The sequence below is a fragment of the Heterocephalus glaber genome, unplaced genomic scaffold (assembly GCF_053883595.1).
Source record: "Heterocephalus glaber isolate CG9 unplaced genomic scaffold, H.glaber_assembly_v1.0 deba00001600, whole genome shotgun sequence".
Classification (NCBI taxonomy): domain Eukaryota; kingdom Metazoa; phylum Chordata; class Mammalia; order Rodentia; family Bathyergidae; genus Heterocephalus; species Heterocephalus glaber.
The window spans coordinates 37,756,654-37,778,546 of NW_028258372.1; the positions used below are offsets into that span (position 1 = coordinate 37,756,654).

At 54.4% G+C, this 21,893-nt stretch overlaps 1 protein-coding gene across 2 annotated transcripts; it reads right to left on the reverse strand.

Moving 5' to 3' along the window:
• Positions 1–2,491: 2,491 nt before the first annotated feature.
• On the reverse strand, positions 2,492–16,550 carry Lad1 (ladinin 1). 2 transcript variants are annotated; one of them, XM_004862245.3, is made up of 10 exons: positions 16,209–16,550; positions 9,709–9,846; positions 7,524–8,424; positions 6,916–7,023; positions 6,124–6,167; positions 4,484–4,556; positions 4,267–4,404; positions 3,870–3,956; positions 3,518–3,592; positions 2,492–3,184 (listed from the first exon to the last, which is right to left on the reverse strand). In XM_004862245.3, the coding sequence occupies exons 1-10, from the start codon at positions 16,244–16,246 to the stop codon at positions 3,179–3,181; spliced, it is 1,608 nt and encodes a 535-aa protein (XP_004862302.1). In that variant the 5' UTR covers positions 16,247–16,550; the 3' UTR covers positions 2,492–3,178. The 2 variants fall into 2 exon arrangements, with proteins under 2 accessions (XP_004862302.1, XP_004862301.1); XM_004862244.4 differs by lacking the exon at positions 16,209–16,550 and adding an exon at positions 12,012–16,186.
• Between the last annotated feature and the right edge of the window lie 5,343 nt (positions 16,551–21,893).

The following is a 21,893-nucleotide window of genomic DNA, read 5'->3' on the forward strand; positions in this document are numbered from 1 at the left end:
GTCGTGCCTGACCCTGAGGGAAGTCCCTGCTCTGGACTGGGACCTTCTGTCCCCATGTGTCCCTAACACTTCCCAATCTTGCTCACTAGTGACCCAAACTCTTCTTTCCGTTCCCTGGAGAAAGCAGCCCAGCCTCACTCACTCCTCTCCTTGGCTGAGCCCTGCTCCAGCCTTCCCGGTGGGCGCTCTCCTCACCCCTCAGAGTGGGAGGGACACGGCTGCATCCACTGCTACCATCCCTCAAAGAACTCCCCGCACATGGGACGTCCACTTGCTCTGCACCTGCTAGCAGATTCCTGCCCCATCACTCAGCTGACAGTCCCCCCAATAGTCCCAGCGGCCTCTGAGCCTCACAACCTTGATTCCCCAGCACCAGGCTTATCCTGGGCCACAAGACCCTCACTCTGCCAGCCTCCACAGCAGAGCAAGCTGGAGCCATGGACCTGCTGGCCAGCATCCTGAGGAGGGGGCCACTGGGAAGCAGGGGGGCTCGACAGAGAGGCAGATAGAGACAGCAGACTCAGAGGGATGGTAAAGAAGGAACTGGGCTATCCAGAGAAAGAGCAAGGGCAGCTTCCTCACCCCTACCTCCCTCTCTAGCCCACAAAGCCCAGCCTTGCCCCAGGTCCAGGTGTCTTCTGGAATGTTAGACTTGCTTTTCCTAAACCCGCTCTGTGAGTCACTGTTCCTAGTAAGCCCAACAATCCTTCCAACAGGGCATAGCTTGTTTGCATAGACGCCTGGTGGAAGCATCTGGGTATCTAAATCCCCGCAGAAGTCCCCCAAGAAAAACCCGGTAGATTCCTGGTATCCATGACCATGGGTATGAGGCTTTTACTAATGGCTCGAAGTCAAGGGCTCCATCCAGAGAGCCGGGAGCACCCACTTAGCTAAGGAGAAAAGCCAGTCACTATCTACCAGCCACGCCTCGGGACCTCTGGGCTGCTCCCAAGCTGATTTGGATGCCTGAGTACTTGCAAACAGTCACCTGCCACTGCTAACGGGAGATGGAAGGGAAAACAAAGCCACCGTGGTAAGGAGAGAAGCATGCTGGGACACAAACCTGAAGACCCACAGAGGACAGGACTTGAAGGCTCCAGGGCCATGGGAGCAGGGGCCAGGAAGGAGCGGTGAGGACAGGAGGGCCATTCTACCTCTAGGGGGCGTCCGAGCATCACCTCATCCAAGAGGGATGCCCACCTGTCGTGGTCGCCACCACAGTGCCCTTAGCCCCAGGTGAAGTCATCCTGTCCATTTGTTTCCTTATCTGCTGCCTCCCCGATGGGATGAAGGCAAGGGCCCCCCATGTTGGGCGGGTAGGTGCACAAGGAGAGGGAGCCATGGAGCCAAGGCCCCGGGCTTCTCCCCCAAAGCCTGCCCTGCATGGGCAACCCAGGGAGGGGTGCAGGCACAGAGGGCACTGCCCCAGGAGGCCAAAGCTGCTACACAGCCCCTCCACTGCCGGAGATGGGCCAGGGTGCCTGCTGGAGGGGCCTTCCAGAGCTTGAATCGTGAGCACCTGAAAGTCCTCCAAGATCACCTGCTTGAACCCAGAGGCTCAGAAGGGAAGTGTCTCAGGGTCACACCTGGAATTTCCAGCAGGGCCAGAGCAGCTGGGGTCTCCTGTGTCTCTGGGCAGAACTCAGCCTGCTCCTCTCCCCTGCCCAGCTCCAGTCCACTCCCAGCTGCAAGCTGGGCACTTGGAGACACTGCAGCCCAGATGCAGGATGCATGGTGCTCAGGGAAGGCTCCAGGAAATGCCACCCAAGCTCAGAGAGGGCAGGAGCCAGCCTCAGGAGACTCATGGGTGGAGGCGGCCAGCCTGGAACACAGAAGCCTGCATACAGTGGGCTCAGAGGACCTTCTGTGCCCTGGATCACAGACCCAAGGCAGGATTCTCACCCGGATCACAAAGACTAAGGTGGGGCTGGCTGCTTCTGCCCCATACCCTTGGGGAGCTGGGGCCTGGTGCACCTTAGAGGCCATCCTCTGAAAAGTTTGGGGGTCCCCAGGTGTGCAGATGGGGAGTGGGCAGGACTGTGCACCTACTGTCACCCCCCAGCCAATTCTGGGTAAGACCAGAGCAGCCAATTGGGATTATGAGTTTGAATGACTAAAGAAAAAAAGCTATTTTTTATGCTACAGCCTTAAGGAGTTTGTAGGGCACCAGGTTGCCTTTCTAGGTTCTCGATTTGATTTGTCCTGAGTTCCTGATGGCTCAGCATTCTCCAGACCCTCCAGGCCATGGTGTTAGAGGAATGGGGGACTGGATTTGGGGGGAAGGTTGGGTGGGATGTGTACATGGTGATTCTAGACTCCCAAGGCACCAAGCTACAACCACCCAGTGGCAAGTCTACCACCATCCTGGGAGAAGAGGGGCAATCAGGAAAATGACCCTCCTTCCCACGCCAGCCAAAATAATCCTCCTCATACCCTGAAGATGATCCTTGTTCCCTAGGAAGGAATTCATTTTTAAAGTATCATCCGTCGCTTACACCTGAGAGTGAGTGAGTTTATCAGATCCTTCCTGAGAACAGGTTTTTCTGAGAGGGTAGGCTAAGCTGTTGCACATAAAGGCTCTGAGTTCCCAGCCAGCACAGCAGGCCGGGGAAAGGAAGCGGGAAGGGGGATGTAGGGAACAAAGCAGGAAGATGAGCACGTGGACAGTGCTGGGAGAGTCCTTCCCCCTGGCCTGAGGGCTTTGGCAGGTGGGAGCAGCGCCCCCGCCCCAAAGAGGGTGTGTAGGTCCAAGCCTCAGCGCAGAAGGCTTCACGGGAACATGGAGACACCTGCCGGGAGCAGATGAGACAGGTGACCCTGGAGTTCTGCAGAGGCAACCCCGTCCTGACCCTGATGCTGGAAATAGGCAGGAGGGAGGGGGTGCCTCTGAGGAGGACACTAAGGCTCCACAGCGCTGATGGGCTGCCACTGGGTCCCGGATCTACGGTGCTTGCAGCAGGACAAGAAGGTGCCAGGGTACAGCTGCCCCAAAGGCTGCACTGGGAAGGAGCTGGCTGGTGTCACTGACATTCCCGGCCCCCAAGGGCCCTGACCAGACAGCTCCAAAAGCAGAAAGGGAGCGGGGCTGTGACAGACAGAGGTGCTGCTTCGGGAGGTAGGGCCTGGCTTGAAGGAGGCCCCTGCGAGGCAGAGTGGTAGGACTGTCTCCGCAAGCCTGTCACACCTGTGGGCAAAGGTGAATGAGAATGAGGGAAGGGGCTCCTGGGCCTGGGAGGGAAGGGGCTCTCCGGTCAGGAAGACACCCCTGTACCAAGCCCCATACCCACTCGAGGTCAGAGACCCGAAGTCTGCTAGCTGAGGCAGTGGGGCTTTGTGAGCTGTTCGGCAAAGCCAGGGCTCCCCGTGTGCTCAGGCGGGGTCCAAGCAGCCCAGGCATGCAGGGACGGGGCATTCTGGAGGCTTGGACGATAGTTGCTGGCCAGTGCACACGTGGGAGGGGCACTCACTGAGTAGCCACAGCCCTCTGCCCCGGCCAGGGCCCTCCCGCTCCGTTCACCTCAGCATCCAGGGAGCCATCTGACTTCTTAGCCCACTGAGTCCTCTTGGCAGCTGCCGTCTCTTTCTGTACCTCCTGATTGGGGACATTGGGGTGGAGACCAGAGACTAAGGCAGGGCTGGCGAGCGGCATGGGTTCTCCAGCCTCCCCTGCTCAGGATGGAGAATGTCCCCAGACCTATGCCTCCTCTTTGCTGCCTGCTGACCTGCAGCCACCCATGGCCACCCTCCCTCCTTCCATACCATTTCCACTCCTGAAACAATCCATTGCTTTGGGGCTGTCCCTCCCCTGACCCAGATCATTCCATTCCCAAAAAGGTCCCCATGAGAGCCACCAAGGAGGGACAGGGTACCTGAGGGTCCTGGTCTCCCGACTCCTGGGTCCTGGTAATCCACAGATTGATCCTTGACGTCACGACCCCAGACAGCCTCAGGTTGTCCTAGAAGACATGATCCATCTCAGGGCTTGAGGCCACTGGCAACAGCAAAGTCATTGCAAAGGCCCTGGAACAAGGACAGGATTCCACCCCATGCCCACGTCCCTCCAGCACATGTTGAGCACCTGGGATAGTCCCACCACTGGAGCTACGGCCCCAGCCGAGGAGCCCCAGGCTCAGCCAAATGGCAAGTTGAGCTCCTGCCGACACTGACATGAAAACAAGTTTTCCAGCCCCGGCACCACTTCCTTTTGGGCTTCAGAGACCTCTGGGCTCATCAGCCTAGAGACACCAGCTGGGCTTCATCTCTCACCTTCCGGCTGGAGGCCGGGTCCGCACGGCTCTGACCAGCCAGTTCCTTCTCAAAGAGGTGGCGTTTGCTGGCTACACCCGTGGGAGCCACGAAGAACTCAGTGCGGGAGGAGCCTTGGGACCTGACGGATTCTGATCTCTAGGAACAAAGACAGAGCCAACTGAGCTGTGGGCATGAGGTGCATGGACTATGCCCGCCTCTCATCCCCACATCCCACCTGCACAGCCGTGTGGTATCTCTCCAGCTTCTCACCCAGCTTGACTGTGCTGGCCGGCAGTCTCACGCTGGCACTGCAGGGCGGGAACCCGGGACAAGACAAACCAGGTGAGACACTCTGCTCGAGGATGCCAGGCCTGTGCCCAGGTCTGAGAAGTGGTCCTTACCACATCCTGCCACTCTGGCCAAGAGCACCGGGCCCTCCGGGGCAGAGTATATACATAAGGGACGACTTGACCAAGGGCAAGATTACACACTCCAGGGATTGTCCTCACTTCTGGAGAAACAGCCCGTTCAGCAGGACGTCCTAGGGTCCAAAATATCCTCTGCAGCTCTCTGCTCTCCTCCCACTTCCAGTCTCTTCCACCAATGCCATCTCCTGAAGCTGGCCCTTCTCCATTTTCTCCACCGCTGCAATCACCTCTACCTTCCCTACCTGCCATCATCCTCAGGGCCACCAGATCATTCCTACCTCAAACAGATCTGCTCTGGTCCTTCCAGCCCAGACCCTAGGAGCCAAAGGACAGGGAGTGAATTCCCTGGTGCCTCCCTCTCAATGCGGACACAGGCCCTCCCCGCCACATGGCAATGTGCCAGCCAGCCAGGCATGTAGTGCTTTCCACGCTGTGCCTTCTTACATGCTGCTCCCTCTATGTAAAATGCCACTCCTTGCCAGGCACAGTGGTGCATGCCTGTAATCCTAGCACTTGGGAGGCTGAGGCAGGAGTGTTGCAAGTTCATGCCCAGCATAGAGAACTTAGTAACTTAAGGAGACCCTGTCTCAAAATATTTTTTAAAAGGGATAGGGATGTAGCTCAATGCAAAGGTCTTATGTTCAATCCCCAATACAGCCAAAAATAAAATAGTTAAATGCTACTCCCCCAGTTTTCCAGCTGGAAATCTCTCACTGGTCCCTAAGTTCCATCCTGAATATCACTAGCATGGTGATACCTGGCCAGCTCCCTGCAGCTCCTGAGCGCCACCCCTCCTGTTCCCCCAGCCTGGCCAGCTCATGCAGATTCAGTGGTCTTACATGGGCTGTTTGAGGGCCTTACTGTGTCTTGTCTTTGTTCCCCCTCCTCCTCCTTCCCCAAGCCCCAGACCTCGCCTAGTACAGGGGCCTCAGTCCGGATTGAGAGCACAGCTGGATGCAGCTCAAGTGGGTGAAATTCCTAACACCAGCACGCCTACTTTTCAGCTCCTATTGCAGCTTTCTTCTCGATGCACAGTCCTCAGACTACTTGTGTCAACGTTACAGGCCATGGGAGTACTTGTTAAGCGTGCAGTCCCAGACCCCAAACCCAGGCCTGCCAAGACAGGCTTCCCCTTCCTTGCCCTGTTCAGAGTCTCCTCCCTGCAAAGCCCTTCTCCCCCTTCCATCCTGATCCCCAGACTAAAGGCTTCTCCCCTTCAGACCTCACCTACACACCGCCTCCTCCGAGCAGCTCTCTCCATACCTCCCCACCATCCACCTCGCCAGGCCTTAGTCCCTCCCATTCACCATCCCCCTGCCAGGTCTGGAGTCCGGGCAGAAAACTATACCCCCACCCCGGATGCCCTGTGACATAGCTTTGCACACAAAGAAGTGGCAGATACCCAGAAAATATAGGACAGGAGAAAAAGCCTCCAGGCCGCCCCCACCTGCGGGTTAAGGTTGTCTCGGAGTTGTCTTTCCTGGGGCTCATCTGAAATGACAAGGGGAGCCACTGGTGAGTGGGAGTCCCGGGGAGACCTGTGCCCACCCTCGCTCAAGAGACAGGCCCAACTCTCAGAGTACTTCCTCCTCCTAACCCCCACCTCTAAGCCTTCACTAGAGGGCCTTGCCTTACCTGGGAAGTACCTGCCTCCACCCACCAGTCCGAGTCCAAAGCCTTCCTCTGCCTCCTCCATCCTTGCTCAGGGGACCTCAAATCACCTGTCTTCCTACCTGCACAAGAGCCCTGACAGCACCGATCAACCTCAGCCCTCCAGCCTCCTCCCCAGGGCCTGGCACACATTAGGGCACAATGCACAGTCAGTCAATGAATGAGCAGATGAACCAGTGGACAAATGAACAAAGAATGCATACTGGGACAAGACTAGATGAGACTCACTGAGACATACAACTGGGTCAGGGGCAGAGCAGAGAGCATTAGGAGAGCCCCACGCCCTCAGCCCTAGGGAGAGCCTCCAGGTGAGGACCCAAACAGAAGAGGGTAGAGGGCAGTTGGGGGTGTGCACCATCTTCCTGCAGCTCTGGCCTTCTCCACTAGGTAGCGCTGCTCATGCTTATTCACACTCAGGGACTGTCAACCTCCTTGCCACGGGAATCCAAAGGCCCCCTATCCAGGGGAACTTCTTGCTCCTAATTTAAGGCTCTCATGCTCCAGGGAGTGCTGCTTTCCTTGGTTTGCCCACCAGTGGATTGGTGACAAGGGTGCCCTGGACTCTCACCCGAAAGGAAATGGTCCTGGGGCTGGAGCGTTTGAGAGAGGTGCTATAGGTGACCTGGGTGGGTGAAGGTGCGTCTGCCGCCTCCTCCTCCTTGCTGGGGATTTTCACCTGAATGGAGCAAGGGGAGTGTCATACAAGAGGTCTAGAACTCACCTTCCTTGGCAGAGGTCTAGGCCCCTCCCAGGCAGACCCTGAGCTCCAGCCGCCACGGGGACCCCATGTGGCCAGACTTCCCAGGAGCTGCAGGAGTAAGGGACAGAAGGACACCTGGGCCTCACTCTCCTGCCTCTGCTCTGGGGCAGCCAGCATAGTCCCATGGGGCCAGGCCACCAGGCAGAGCTTTCCAGGAGAGCTTCTGGAAGGATCGGAGGCTTCCTTCTGGGATAGACAAGGAGTGGTACAGGGTCCATTGCTCCCGCCATACCACTGGTGCCCCTTTCAGCTCCAGCAAACTGCCCTGCCTCCATGGCCCTGTTCTCACAGTAGCTGCCATGGCCAGCCTGCAGGTAGGAGGACAGGAGGCAGCAAGGGGCAGAGGCTCCGGGGCAGGACTGGCAGGGAGGCCAGCCAAGGAGGAGGAGGGCAGGAGGGGCGGGAACACTGCCAACCTGGATTGTAATGGGTGGGAAGCGGGAGGCCACAGCTGGAGAGCCAGCCACCCTGCGCTCCACTTCGGAGGAAGATGGGCTCTTCCGGGAGACAGCCCTTCCTTCTGGCTCCCGCCTGCTGGCCTGGCTTCCCCCAGCAGCCTGGGGCTGCGCGGATGCTGCTGCCTTCTTGGGGCCCAGCTTTGTCTCAGCAGCTGAGGACTTCTCAAAGAAGGATGCTTTCTCAGACACCACGGAAGGTGCTTTCTCTGGCAGCTTCTCAGAGATGCTGACTTTTTCTGGATCTTTTTTCTTGTCCAATGTGGACCTTCTCTCCAGTGCTGCTGTCTTCTCGGACACAGGTGCTTTCTCAGGACCCAGCGACTTCTCAAGGATGCTCGATTTTCCTGGAGCAGACTTCTCTGGGGTGCCTTTCTTCTCCAGCGCTGCCATCTTCTGGGACAGAGCTGTCCTCTCTGGGGCCAGCAGCTTCTCAGGGAGGCAGCTTTTCTCGGAGGCCAGTCTCTTGGTGGGTGCCACAGTCTGCTGTGGTGTGGAGGACTTCTCCAAGACCAAGGTCTTCTCCGGAAGCCCCTTCTTCTCCCCGCTTGGCTCCTTGCTCACCAAGCACTCCTCATCCTGGGCCCAGGGACCCCGCTGCTCTCGGCTCAGTCTCCGGCGAGGCAGGGCTTCCGGTTCCTTCTTCGGCGCCAGGGGCTGCTGCATGGCCTGCTCAGGGCTGGAGCTGTCCCTTCCCTCCTCGGCCCCCAGCCTCTCCTGCACAGGGGCCTGGGCTTCCACTGCCTTCTGCCTCTGCCTCCGCTCCTGTCGTATCCTGAGGATGGACTGGATGTCTTCATCCTCATCTTTGGGGCCTGGGGGTGGTGGCTTGGGCACCTCTGTTTCCTCCACACTGGGCAGCCTGAGTCAGAAGACAGGAAATGGAATTAAAGGATATCAGAGATGAGAGGGACCCTGGGTGCCCTTGACCCAATAGAGATCCTGCCAGGGCCACCACGGAGGGGTCCAGAAAATCAGGCCCTTGTCTTCCTGGCCCACCACCATTACTTAATAAGGATCACTTGTATCTGCTCTACATTTGGGGCTTTCATGGTATCATTTGAACAAAGTACTCCATGCTCCTTGAAAAGTTTACAGACCCCTGTAAAATCCAACAAACATGTGCTAGGTCCTGTGCTGGGCACTAGTGATCAAAACGAGCAAATGCAGTTCCCTTCGAGCCTAGAGTGAGACCAGAGGTGTTTAGGACTTGTCAAAGGTCACACAGTGGTAGGGAAGCTGAAGTAGACCCCAAAGCTTCTCAGGCATCATCCCATACACATGTCAGCCACATGGGTGGGGCTGGGACCAGGTGGCAGCCACAGGTTTGGAGCAGCTCAGGGCGTACCCAGTCTCCCTTCTCTGGGGAACACAAGGACACAAGAACAACACAAGAGGATTGCCCAAATCCCTGGGCACTTTGTCTCCAGCAAAAGGAGATTCTTTTCTCCCACCACCCTGCTCTCCATCTGATTTCTGGCAAATTAACATATTACCCAAGCCTCGGATTTCAAATCTGCAAGCTAGGCCTGGAGGAAGTGAAATGACACTCACATACTCATCCTATGAGAGTGCCCAACACAGTCCTGGCACATAAGTGGCATTCGCTGTGTTCCAGGCTCTTCTCTTCCTTTCTCTCTAATCCCAAAATGTAATGCAAGATTGGCTCCTGCGGTCCTCTGCTCAGGTGTGAATTATGGAGTGCCAAGGCTGGAGGGCAGTGGGTTGGCCGAAGGGAAAGAGTTGGACCACAGAACTTGACAATCTGGATGAAAAGTCTGGCTTTGCTAGGCTTAGGTATATGATCCCTTCAAGTCATCTAAGTCTTCCTGCTCCCCAGCTCTCCCACTGCAAAACAATAAGCTATGTGAGGATTAAGTGAGCTATGTCCATAAAATATCCAGTGAAGTATGGGCTCACGGGGTGACTCAATCTTTTAGGCGGAGGTGGGGCCTGGCAGGGCTGCCAAGGGGTTCAGGGAAGGCAAGGAGCTTGAAGTTCACATTCACACCCTTCAGTCTCATTCCCTGGGCCTCGAGTCCCTGTGTGGCCAAGCATATTTCATGTAGTCAACCCAGGGCAGCTAAATCCATCCCTGTAACCTAGGACACGACCATGATGCCCAGCCAGCATCCAACTCAAATACCTCTCAGCAGCCCGCTGGTCTCCATTCTGGGTGGGCCTGGGAGCCTCGTCGTCCGTGGTAGAACTCAGATGGCGGTGCCGCCGCCTTCGTTCACGCTCCTGCTCCTCCTCGTCCTCCAGAGTCCGCTGCCGGGCCAGGCTGGGGGAAGGAGGTGAGGCTCAGCACAGCCCCTGGACACCCGAGCACCCTTCCCGAGGGAGACCTCCCGGGCTGGGGGAAGACAAAACACTCCACAGGCTGCGCTGGCTCCGGGTGGCCAGGCGGCACTAGCCACACAGACTGTCAGAACCGAGGTGCTGTGTGTATAAACTACACACTGGACTTGCAGGCTCAGGATGAAAAACAAAATGTAGAATTTGTCATTCAGAATTGTGTGGCTGCGCATGGCGGCAGGCACCTGTAGTCCCAACTAATTGGGAGGCTGAGCCAAGAGGATTGCCTGAGCCCAGGATTTAAATGCCAGTCTGGGCAACACAGTGAGACCCTCACCTAAAAAAGAAAATTGTGTATATTGATTACATGTCAAAGTGATCATATTTGGATATACTGGGGTAAACGCAATATACTGCTAAAATTATTTTTGTCGCTTTCTCTTTACCTTTTTAATGCGACTACTAAACAACTTTAAATTTTCGCTGTAGTTCATACTGTATGATGTTATGGCTTAGATCCCCAAATTCTCATGTATGTGGAAAGTGATTGGATCACGGGGCACTATATCCATCTTGGATCCAATTCATCCACCAATGAGCTCAGCAGCTGAATGTTCTGTAAGGAGATGGGGCACTGTGGACTTGACCTGGAAGCTCATCTCCTTCCCCAGCTCTTCTGCTTCCTGGCGCCATGGAACGAGCCACTGCCCTCCACCCCGGCCCTTCCACCATGCTGTTTTTGCCTTGGAGTTTGCCAACCATGAACCGAAACGTCTAAAACTGTGAGCCAAAGTAAACACCCCTTCCTTTAAATTGATGGTGTCAGATACTGTGTCTCAGTGAGGGGAAGATGATGAAGACGTAGGGGCATTAAATTTCTATGAAATGTGCAGGAATTTGAGAGACCAAAGCTTCTCTCAGCACCACTGACATTCTGCCCAGAGCTGGGGTTTAGCTCAGTGGTTCCGGTGCCTGCCTCAAAAGCACAAGGTCCCGAGTTCGATCCCCAGTACCAAAAAAACAACAACAACAACAACAACACTGGATATTCTGGCCAGATAATTCCCTGTGGAGGGGCTGGATGAAAGATGTTGACTACATCCCTAGATGCCAGCACCAATATCCCTCAGTCGTAACAACCAAATGTGCTTCCCAGTATTATCGAATGTCCTCTGGAGGCCAAAATAACCCCAGATGAAAACCAGTGTTGGGCTCAGTGACCTGGTTTCTGGTCCTCCTCCCCTGGGCAAGTCATTTTCTCTTCTCTTCCCCAGTGTTTGCTCTTAAAATGAGGAGAATGAGCTGCATGACGGTTCTGCTTTCTCTAGGTCCAGCATCACCTTCACACAGCCAACAGTCAAGAAACATACTTTTTTGGCACCTACTTGCCAGGCCCAATTCCAGGCGCTGGGAATGAGACCAACAGTCCCTCCCTTCATAAAGCACATGGTGGGAGCCTCACAGTGAGCAAGGACAAAGCCCATGAACAAAATGACATTAGTAAGTGATGAGGGAGAGGGTACCGCAGTAGGAGGCCTCTGCAAGACCTGGTCCACAAGGAGGAGCCAGGAGGAGGTCACCACAAGAGCAGAGCCCTGGCGTGAGGAGCTAGGTGTTCAGGGGACGAGGGTAAGACAGGGCCAGAGAGAGGCCTGCAGGCAAGCTGGGCAGGGAGTGAGGGCAGAGCAGAAGGCCCAGGAAACCCCTAGTACCCAGCATGGTGACCTGCACACAGCAGACGACAAAAGCAAATGTCAGCTCTCGCCACTGCAGGCTCCTCCTCCTCCTCCCCAGAAATCTCCAGGTCTGTGCCTTGATCCAGAAGAGCACAGAGTGGGGAGCACAGCCTGAGCCCCCAAAGACAATCTGCATAGGGAGGGTGCCCGCAGATCACCCACAGGGAAAGAGCTGTCCTGGGAGAGCACTTTCCAGATCCTCCTGTTCTGCCATCAGAGCAGCTGTGCTTGGTGACAGCCTCAACCCCATCGGTCACACTTCTACTCTACCCCAGTGGCAACAGAAAAGGGCCCCAGCCAAAGTCTTCCTCTGTTGGCCTTGAACGCAGGACTTAAGTAAGATTCCCCTGGGCCTTCGCATGAGCCCTGCAAGCTCCACGTATCTGCACCTTCATTCATTCATCCACTCACTCACATGAGCTGGTCTCCTTTGAGCCAGGCTGAAAGCCATCTCTCCTCTACTTCTTCTTCAGGCTCCCTGTCAGTTCCTCTGTTTGTTTTCATCCAAGGTCACCTCTTCAGCTCTCTTCTCCTCTAGATGCACCTCCCTGTGCTGGTTCCTAGTTTAGGAACAGCTCTTGCCCACCAAAAAGGGATCCATATACTGCAGAAATTGACCCACAAAACCCAAAGCTGCTTCCCACACCCATAGAAGGGCTGGGCTGCTGCCTCCGGGATTCTTTGGTCCTGAGCAACCTGGTTCCCACACGCCGCTCTCAGCCCTCGGGGAAGCTGCATATTTGTTTATCCTCCTGTGCGGCCAAATATGATGTGTGATCCACCTGAGCCTGGTCTCAGAAGTGACTCACTTCACTCCCTAGGCTTGGCTAGGGGTCTCCAGGGCTGCTGTAGGAGATGGGGCTTGGGAGTCCTTCAGTGGTCCCAAGCTCCACACCAAGACTCTTGTAGTCACTTGAGTGGCATTCACCACCCCTGCTGATCAAGAACCACAGGACACCGCCATCACCACCCTGGGAAGGAATTTATCTCCAATAAGCAAAGATTACTGGCCTCTAAAGATGAGGAAATGGACACAAATGGGAGCAAAAGAAAGGCAATGGTCAGTCCTCAGGAAGGACCTGGTCAGGTGCATTTGCCATATAATAAACACATAACGGAGGCTTAGAATAGGGCTTCGCACTGGTTGAATATGGTGAAAAATAAATAAATAAGAGCACAAAGGAGGAAGTGAGAACACTAATACTGCCAGGCACTGTTCTAAGTATTTTACAATTCTTGGATGTTAATCCTTATAACCCTGTGCAGTAAGGTGGTGCTATCTCCAATTTGCATACAAGGAAAGTAAGGTACAGAGGGATTAATACTTTCCAAAGACAGCACAGTTAATTAAAAAAAAAAAATAGGAACCAAGATTCCAACCTAAGTCAGCCTCTCAAAACATCAAGCCCTTAACCATGATTCCAACGGCCAGAAAAGAACGGAGGGGTGGGGGCCACTGGTCCTAACCAAGAGGCAGCACCACCTTCGCAGGAGGCCAAGCACTCCATTACAAGGGAACAAGGGAGCCCTGGGAGGAGGTCCTCTGAAGGTCCAGGATTCTCCACCCCAGGACAGGCTGGGGCTCAGGGCACTGAGAGAGAGAGGTTTAGGGAACCGAATGACCTGCAAGCCCCAGAGCCAAGCCCTGGGTGGAACTTGCAGCCCCAACACCTGGGGATCCCAGCCACTCTCCCTCCCTGGGAAGACGCCTCACTCCCCCTTCCCTCTCCAGAACCCTCTCCTCCACCTCCTGGGGCGGATTCCCCACATCTGGGGAATCACAACCCTCTCCTTGTAGGGCTGCTCTCCTTCCCCACTCCTGACTGCACCAACTCCATCCTTTGGGGACTGGGTCCTCGTCCTCTTTCTCTTAATTCTAAAGCCATTCTGCCCTGCTGCTCACAGGAGAGCTTTGATCTCTGGTTTGATCTCTCCCTGTGGAACTTTCTTCCTGATGTCTAAATTCCATCTATTCTACTGCAGGAGTCTTAAGTACAGTGCTTGTTAGATGTTTTGTTCAGCAGTAGAACTTATTTTCCCAACTGGATCACGTACAGAATCACATATGGCATCTCAAGGCTCAGCTGCTCTGGTTAAAGTCAGGAGAGGACAGGAGAGCTGCCCCGGAAGCATTCTGTGGGCCCAAGGAGCAGGGTTTAGGAAGGAGAGAGCAAAAGAGAGAGTCCATGACCTTGGCCTAAACTTCAGGCCCTGAGCAGGCAGGCCTTGGGCTCCCCTTCCACCAGCTGAGGCGTCAGTGTGGTCTGAGGTCCCTTCTGGCACAGCTGGTCTAGGGGAAGTTTGAGCAGAGCCCAGGAAGTGCTTAGAGGTGGGAGGGCTGCTCAAGGCCCGGGCAAGGAAATGATTAACCAGGGGCTGCTCTGTCCCAGGCACCCTCAGACCCACCTCTCACCCCCTGCAGATAGGCCTGGCTTAGCTTCACCCTCACAGGTCACCAGGTCAGCCCAGGGAGGAAAAGACAAGGCTGCTGATCAGGGCAGCCAGCCAGCTCACCACTGCTCCCATCCCAGGGCTGGAGCATCTGGAGCTTACTTACTGCCAAAGCGTGCTGCAGGCTGGCCCTCGGCTCCCTTCCCTCTTCCCTACCTGGGTGCTGGCTGGGGCCACACTGGTCATGCCCTCTGCACAGTCCTCCTGACCTGGGAAGCTCAGTTGACAGTGACTCACAACCCTTTCCTGCCGGCCCGCTGAGGCTTGTTCACTCAGGGATGGGAGTGGGAGCGGTCCTCTCTTCCAGGTGCCTCAGGGTGACTGTTGGCAGCAGCTGCGTCTGCCCACAGGGCTCGGGGAGGGCCAGGCACGCAGGGCAGGCAGGGGCTCCATGGCAGGATGGGTTCCCCAGGGCTTCCTGCCGCTTAGCCTGGACATCCCATGGGAACTGGGCCCCACCTCTGCAGCGACATGAGTCCACGTCCATCTCAGCAGTGGAGAAGCAAAAAGACCGGACCTCATTCCCATTTTAAAAGTCCCAATGCTCCCTCTGCCCCTCCCACACCTTAATGCATATCTACACATGCTCTCAGAAACAAAATCACCACCAGGATGTGAGCTTCTGAGAAAGTAATGTCTGACTTTGTATTTTTAACTCAATTCACAATCCCGAGGTCTTCAGTAAATATTTAAACTAAACATACTTGGACTGGCAAGCTCCAAACTCAGCACAAGAAGCTACTGCCCACACAGACATCTCATCACTACACACGGCACAAACACACTCAGCCACAGATGGCCACACACGTATCTGAGCATGTACTCAGAAGCACAGATATGCCCACACCCAGGGGTGCTGCCACATCAACCCCGAGCACACTGACCCACATGCAGAGTCCAAGGCCTTGACCCCCAGCCCCACCCTCAGCACAAACCTTCCCTGGGGTGTGTCCAACCTGGACGGCAGTCTGGGTTCCCTTCCAGAGCGCCGGGTCCCTTCCTTCCACTCTCAGACTTACCTTTTCCCTTCTCTAGACCCCATTGATCTCTTGGGGAGATCTTGGGGAGCCTGGGCAACTGCTTCAGAGCACTGTGAGGTCCTGAGGGCCTGGGGAGGTGGCCCCCAGCTCAGGACAAGCTCTAGAGTTCTTCAGGGTCAGGGGTGGGAGGGGGAGGAGGAGGAGATCTAAAGTGCTGGAAAATTGGTGAAAGACGCCTCAATGGGGAAGCCCTGTGCCCACACCGCTGGAGGGGCCCGGGCCGCACCTGCAGTACAGCCCTGATCCCATCCACCTGGGAGGAACCAAGAGGTCAATTTCTTCGGCTAGAGCCTAAGGGGTCAGAGGATTCGGGCTCCCGCTCTGGGCTACTGCATGGGCCTCAGTTTCCTCAGGGACAGGATGGGGGGGGTGCTTCCTACTGGGAGGATGAGGAGACAGAGGTCATTCCAGTACCTCTGGGGAGAGGGGAAGGCAGCGCCAAGAGGAAGCACCTACCACCCGGGTCGCTGCCTCCGGGACACCAGCCCCTCCCTGCTCCTCGGACCCTCTGGGGGACCCATTCTCAAAGAGAAACATGAAGGAGTCAGCAGCTCCCTTGAGGCCCCCGACCCCAGTGACACCCCAAAATACCATACTCAGAATTTGAGTCTCCTTTATTTTTTCCCAGGGGCAGCAGGGTGGGGGAGGCGGGTATTCTGGTCCTAGTCACAGATCTCTGTTCCGCTGACCCCATAGGTGGCACCGTCCCTATTCCCTATCCCTAGTGGAACTGAGCAACACCTCCCAGAAGTCCACTCTCCGTCTCTACCAGAGTCATGGAGCAGGGAGAGGCTTCTAGCAGAAATAAGGCTGGGGGTTACTCCTGAATCCCGCCAGCCCCCCAAAACTCTTCCTCCCGCCCCGAGAGGGGGTCCCACCGTGGCCTGTCCAGGCCGCGGACGAGCCTTTCTCATGCACCCGATTTGTGGCCCCAGAGGAAGCCCGGAAGCTGTGGGGAAGCGACAACATCTGCCCGATCACCTGAGGGGGCCCGCGCTCGTCCCTAATTCCGCCCCCTCGGAAGCAGCAAGACCAGAATCCGGTCTCCGCGCCAGGATCCCAGGACGGGGAGGAAGCCGATGCCCAGGGAGAGGAGACCGAGGGAGGGCGCCGACCCTCACCTGGACAGCGCCGACCAGTCCTTCCTGCCGACGGACATCGCTGCAGCCGCGGGCTCCGCGTGCGCCCTGCTCCGCCGCCGCCTCACCTGCGGCCCCTCCCCCGCCCAGGTGGTGTCACATGGCCGCTTATCTCACCCGGCCCCGCCGCCGCGCTCCGATTTGCCGACCCGGAGCGGCCTCTGGGGTGTGGGCGTCCCAGACAAAGCCGCATTGATCTCCGACCCGGCCGGTCCGGCCCCGGTCGCGATCGCTGCGTGGACGTCGCACGGGCCGTGGGCAGCACGGACGGACGCCCGGGCAGGCGCGGAGCCGGTCGCGGCCCGGGGCGAGGGCGGGAGGCTTCCTGCCCAGACCAGTCCGACCAGCTCGGCGCAGGGCCGCCTCGCCGCGCAGTGTCGCCGCCCCGAGTTCCAGGGAGTGGGGTGGAGGGCGGGACTCGACATGGGGTCAGGCTGAGCTCCCTGCCTGGAAATCTACTTAGCGGGAGAAACCCAAGAGCAGGAAGCCGAGCGGAAAAGTTGCAGCTGTACCGCGATCTGGGGTCTAGAACGTGAGCAGGGCCTCGGCCTGCATGCGAATCCCACCCCATTGAAAGCCAGCCCTTCCCGAAAGGAGACCGAGCCTCAGATCTACAACTACTGGCCTGCCCACAGCCCACTGAACCCCAAATGTGCCAAAGGCGCCGTCCTTGCCTTTTGATGCAGGGCAGAGGCTGGGTTTTGCTTCCCCAGAAGAGTGGGTGTAGATAACTGGGACCAGAGGTCTGGAGCACACGAACCAGGCCAAGTACCGCCGGGCTCCCTGTGAGAGCCCGTATGAGGTGGTGCAGTACCAGCTGCCTTCCATCCAGGAACCTGTGGGGAAGGAGGGTCAGGCACCAGGTGCACTCAGAGTCTTTATCTCCCTCTTTGACCCTGATGGGTCAAAAGTGCAGGGCCAGGAGCTGCTGCAGTAGTTCCTGCGGGAGAGGGATGACCCCTAGCACCCAGCAGAGAGGATTCTCCTAGGCCTTGCAGCCCAGCTCTGCCTCTCTTGGTGCTAATCCAGAGCCCCACCTGGAAACAGACACAGCTAGCCTGCTAGCAGGTGGCTCCCTCTCAAAGCAGCCCTCTTTCCAGAGCCTGCCTTCTTAGCATAGGGAGTGGGTGCTCAACTGGGAGTCTGGAGAGTGGGTTTTGAGCTCTATTCTGCCACTCCTGAGTTCTGTGTTTGGGGAATGTGGCCTCAGTTTCTCCATCTGTGAAGAGGAAATAATGACCCCTTGTCCTGCCTCCTTCCAGGTTGTGAGAACCAAATGAGTTCCCTGCTAGTGAAGCTGAACTGCGTGGTATGAAGGTTGACATGGCCCAAAGGGTGGGCAATAGCCTATCCCCAGATGTGGTTCATCAGTGGTGGCCTCTCAACAGGAAGAAAAGAGCTCCTAGTCATGGGAAGCCTGGCTGTGCCAGGAACACTTCGTGAAGTCAGGTATCTAAAAGCCACAAATCCTTCGGGCATGGTAGTGCACACCTATAGTCACAGCACTCTGGAAAGCTGAGGCAGGAGAATCTCCAGTTTGAGCCCAACCCCGACAATTTATCAAAAAAGTGAGACTCTGTTTCAAATATTTAAAGCCAGGTGCTGAGGATATAGCTCAGTACAGAGGCTCTGGGCTCGATCCCCAGTGCCACAAAAAAATAAATAAAAATGAAAGGGCTGGGAGTGTAGCTGTGGATAGAGCACTTACCTAGCCTGCCCAAGGCCCCAGGTTCAATCGCCAATACCAAAAAGCATAGAAGTAAAAAAATAAACCGCAAACAGGGACTATTCTAAAAATAAGGATCCAAAAAGTCCTTTAAGGGCAAGTGTGGTGTGTATACAGGACGTCTTATGTGTCAGACTGTGCTTGGTGCTAGGTCAGCGCGTGTGTTTCCTGGGGTGACTGTGACAAAGACCCACCAACTGGTGGCTTTAAACAATAACAGTTAATTCTCTCCAGAGCTAGAAGTGTGGGGTCATAGTAGCCACAGAGTAATGCTCCTGTGGAAGGCTCAGGCAGAGAATCCTTTGCGTCTTCCTGGTTTCTGGTGGTTGCTGGCAATTCCTGAAGGTTTTCAGTTTTCGTATCATCCACTCATGGCACTCTCTGTGTCTCTGTCCACGTTTCCCTCTTCTTATGAGAACAGTAGATCAGAGCCCACCCTAATTCAGGATGATGTCATTTTAACTAATTACACCTGCAAATACCCTATTCAAACAAAGGCACAGTTATAGGTTATGAATTAACCACAACTTTTTAATACTACTCACTGCAATCAGCATGTGGCTTTGACAGTCAATGACACAAAGATGGTAAGGGTTCAAATCCTAGGCTAACAATGAAGACACACATGCTGGCGCGCGCGCACACACACACACACACACACACACACACACACTTTGGAGCTATTTTGTAATAGTCCACAGACGACATAAAGACAGCTTAAGCAAGGGCAGCAGGAGGAAGAGTAGCAAGTGTTGGGAAGAGCTTTGGGAGGCCGAATTGTTGGGATTGAGTTGACTGAATACTGCTGGTGACCCGAACACCCCAGTTCAGGGCCTGCGTGAACATAGATGCCACTGATGACAGGGATTTGGGAGCAGGAGACGCAGGGAGGAAGATAACCATAGACCACTGAGACTTTCACAATCTCAGTATTACTGACATGTTGCCTTGATAATTCTTGGTTGTGGGGGAGCTGTGTGAGTTGGAAGATGGTCAACAGCATCCTGGTTTCTAGCCTTTTGAATTTAAGGTCCCTGAAGACAGGCAGGAAGTGCTGTTTAACTGACGGCAGGATGTCAGCGTTGGAGCTCAGCAGGGCGTTTTGCAATGTGTTTCCCACAGCATGAAGGTGAGTGATGAGTAGGCAGGAGAAAGGAGAGATTTTGTGTGGGGAGAGAGGTCAGCATCTATGCCCATGTCCCTCAAGCATCTTGGGGGGTTTGGGGAGGCAAAAGTATGTCTTATGCACCACAGTGTCCCTTCAACACTATCCGTGGCATAACTGCTGCTGAATAAAGTTTTGGGGAACTGAACTAATTCTTCCCACTCATTGATTTGGGAAGAACAGGAAAACCCAGGTAGCCCCAGACCCCGCACTGTGGATAACTTTAACAGCCTGGGTCACGGAGAAACTGAAGTCAAGGTCCTTCTAGGCATCCGGGCACTTGGCCTTTAGGGTCTGGCAAAGCCAGGATGTGGAGCCTCAAACTTCTCAGAGTGTAAGTGGTATAGCCTAGCAAAAATAAAGGAAGATGTTATTCTTATCCACCAACAGTTGCAATCCTGGGTGGAGAAACTTGGACCCGAGCCTCGGAAGAGAGGCTCACAGATGTGCAAAGCAGTAACCTTGGTAACAACAGAAACACTAAACCACCCAAATGTCCATCACCAGGAAAGCGAATGAATGAGTAATGATGATTTCATCATTTCATGGCAGTAAAAGTGAATGAACTTCCATTGTCAAAAGGGATGAATTTACAACCTGAAGTTTGAAGAGGAAAAAGGTTTACAAAATGATGCAAAACTAAACAATGTGCTAATTAGAGATTCACAAACATGTACAAAGTTTCCAAAGAGAACTAAAGAATCATACAGTAGTTCCCCGGTATCCTTGAAGGATACATGCTAAGCCCCCTGGGGATACCTGAAACCACAGACAGTACCAAGCCCTATGTATACTATTTTTTCTATATATATACTTACGATAGAATTTAATTCATAAAACAGGCACAGTGAGAGATTAACAGCAGTAACTAATAATAAGGGGGTTTGCAAGTCCCTGAGTTCGATCCTAAGCATGGGACAGGGAAGGAAGAAGGAGGAGGAAGGGGAGGAACAGGAAGGGAAGGCAAGGCAAGAAATAATAAAACAGAACGAGCCAGGCATGGTGGTACACACATGTAATCCCAGCACTCTGGGGGGTTAAGGCAGGAGAATTGCAAATTCAAACCCAACCTGGACAATTTAGCAACTTATTAAGGCTCTGTCTCAAAAATAAAAAAGGACTGAAGACATACCTCAGTGTGAAGGACCTGGGTTCAATCTCCAGTACCGCATAATAAAATAAAACAATTACAACCACATATTGCGATAAAAGTTCCAGCATCACTACTTGAGAGCTGTGGGCCCATTAGTAAGTGACATCAGGGTTACCTGAACTCAAGCACTGAACTACCACACGATTGATCTGATAACAGGGATGGCTGCTAGGTGACTAGGAAGCCACACGGTGTGGATTTGTTGGAGAAAGGGATGATTCATGTCTAGGGCAGGATGGCACAAGACTTCATCGAACCACTTGGGATAGGATGCAATTTAAAGTTTGTGCACCGTTTATTTCTGGGATTTTCCATCTAATATTCTTGGACCAGTGCTGACCTCAGGGAAGAGAAATCATGGATACAGGGGCGCTCTTGTAAACACAGAATTCGAGGGTGGTGGTTACCTTTGTGGCAAGGAAGGCAGTATGATTGGGAAGGGGCCCACAGGGCTTCAAAAGTATTTGCAATATCCTAGTTCTTTAAAAGAACTGGTAGAGGGGTGTTCACTTTATAATTCCTTAAACAGAGGTACACACGTTTAAAATGTCTGCAGGAAGATAGGCATGATGGTGCTCATCTGTAATCCCAGCATTCTGTAAGGCTGAGGCAGGAGGACTGCAAGTTCTTAGAGACTTAGCAAGATCTTATCTCAAAATTTAAATAAATAAATAAATAAGACTGGAGACAGAGCTCAGTGCTGAAGCCCTGGGTTTAATCCCCAGTACCAAATGAATAAAAATTTTTAAAAAGTAAAATGCACTGGTCACTTCCTCCAGGGACAGTCCACCAAGGGAGGTCATCACAACTGGGAATTCCCTGATTAAGGGCAGAGATTTTTCACCAGTTCCCAGCCAGAGGTGGGAGAGGCATCGCCTCTCCTCTCCCCTCCCTAGAGGCCCCAGAATGGACTTTCAGGCTCTGGAATCCCCCAAGACTCACAAACATCTTCTTTTCCAGAAAGACCAGAGTGGAAATCTAGGGGATCCCCACCCCTGACCCGCTGTTGTGGGTGTCACACCTTGACATTTCAGTTCTGTTCCCCTTCTTTCTCCACCAAGCAACTGCCATGCTTGTGGTGCTGTTGGAGGAAGAGGAGAAAAGAAAATGAATGAGGCCACAAGACCCACACTCTAAAGAATCCAGGGCAGCAGAATCCAGGGGGCGTTGGGTTCTTAGAAACTAACGTTTTAAAAATATGAATATTGAAATGGTGTTATCAGCACTTATTTTGTGAGTTAAGAACTTTAGGAAATGGCCGGTGTGGTTCGCATGCCTGTAATCCCAACACTCAGGAGGCTGAGGCGGGAGGATTGCCACAAGTTCTAGGCCAGCCTGGGCTACATAGTTTGAGTTCAAGATCAGCCTGATCTACATAGCAAGACCCTGTCTCAAAATTTAAAAAAAGTTAGAATGTGATTATTGTCACCACTGTCCTTCCACCTGGATAAAGTAAAAGTTGTTTTAATACTGAAATAATAAAATGGAGGCATGTGTGCTTTCCTAGTAAAGGAGAGCCTTAGCCAGGTGTGGTGGTGCTTGCCTGTAATTCCAGAACTCTGGGAAGCTGAGGCAGGAGAATCAAAATGTTAGAGACTGAGGCAGACCTGTCTCAAAAGGTAT

Bases quoted from the DNA above. Each gene is read 5' to 3' on its own strand.
- Lad1 (XM_004862244.4), bottom strand. From the start codon at position 12,100: ATGAAAACAAACAGAGGAACTGACAGGGAGCCTGAAGAAGAAGTAGAG. The intron at 8,425-9,708 runs GTATTTGAGTTG...CTTCTGACTCAG, and splicing joins GACCAGCGGGCTGCTGAGAG to GCTGCCCAGTGTGGAGGAAA. The intron at 6,168-6,915 runs GTGAGAGTCCAG...TTGTCATTTCAG, and splicing joins CCAGGACCATTTCCTTTCGG to ATGAGCCCCAGGAAAGACAA.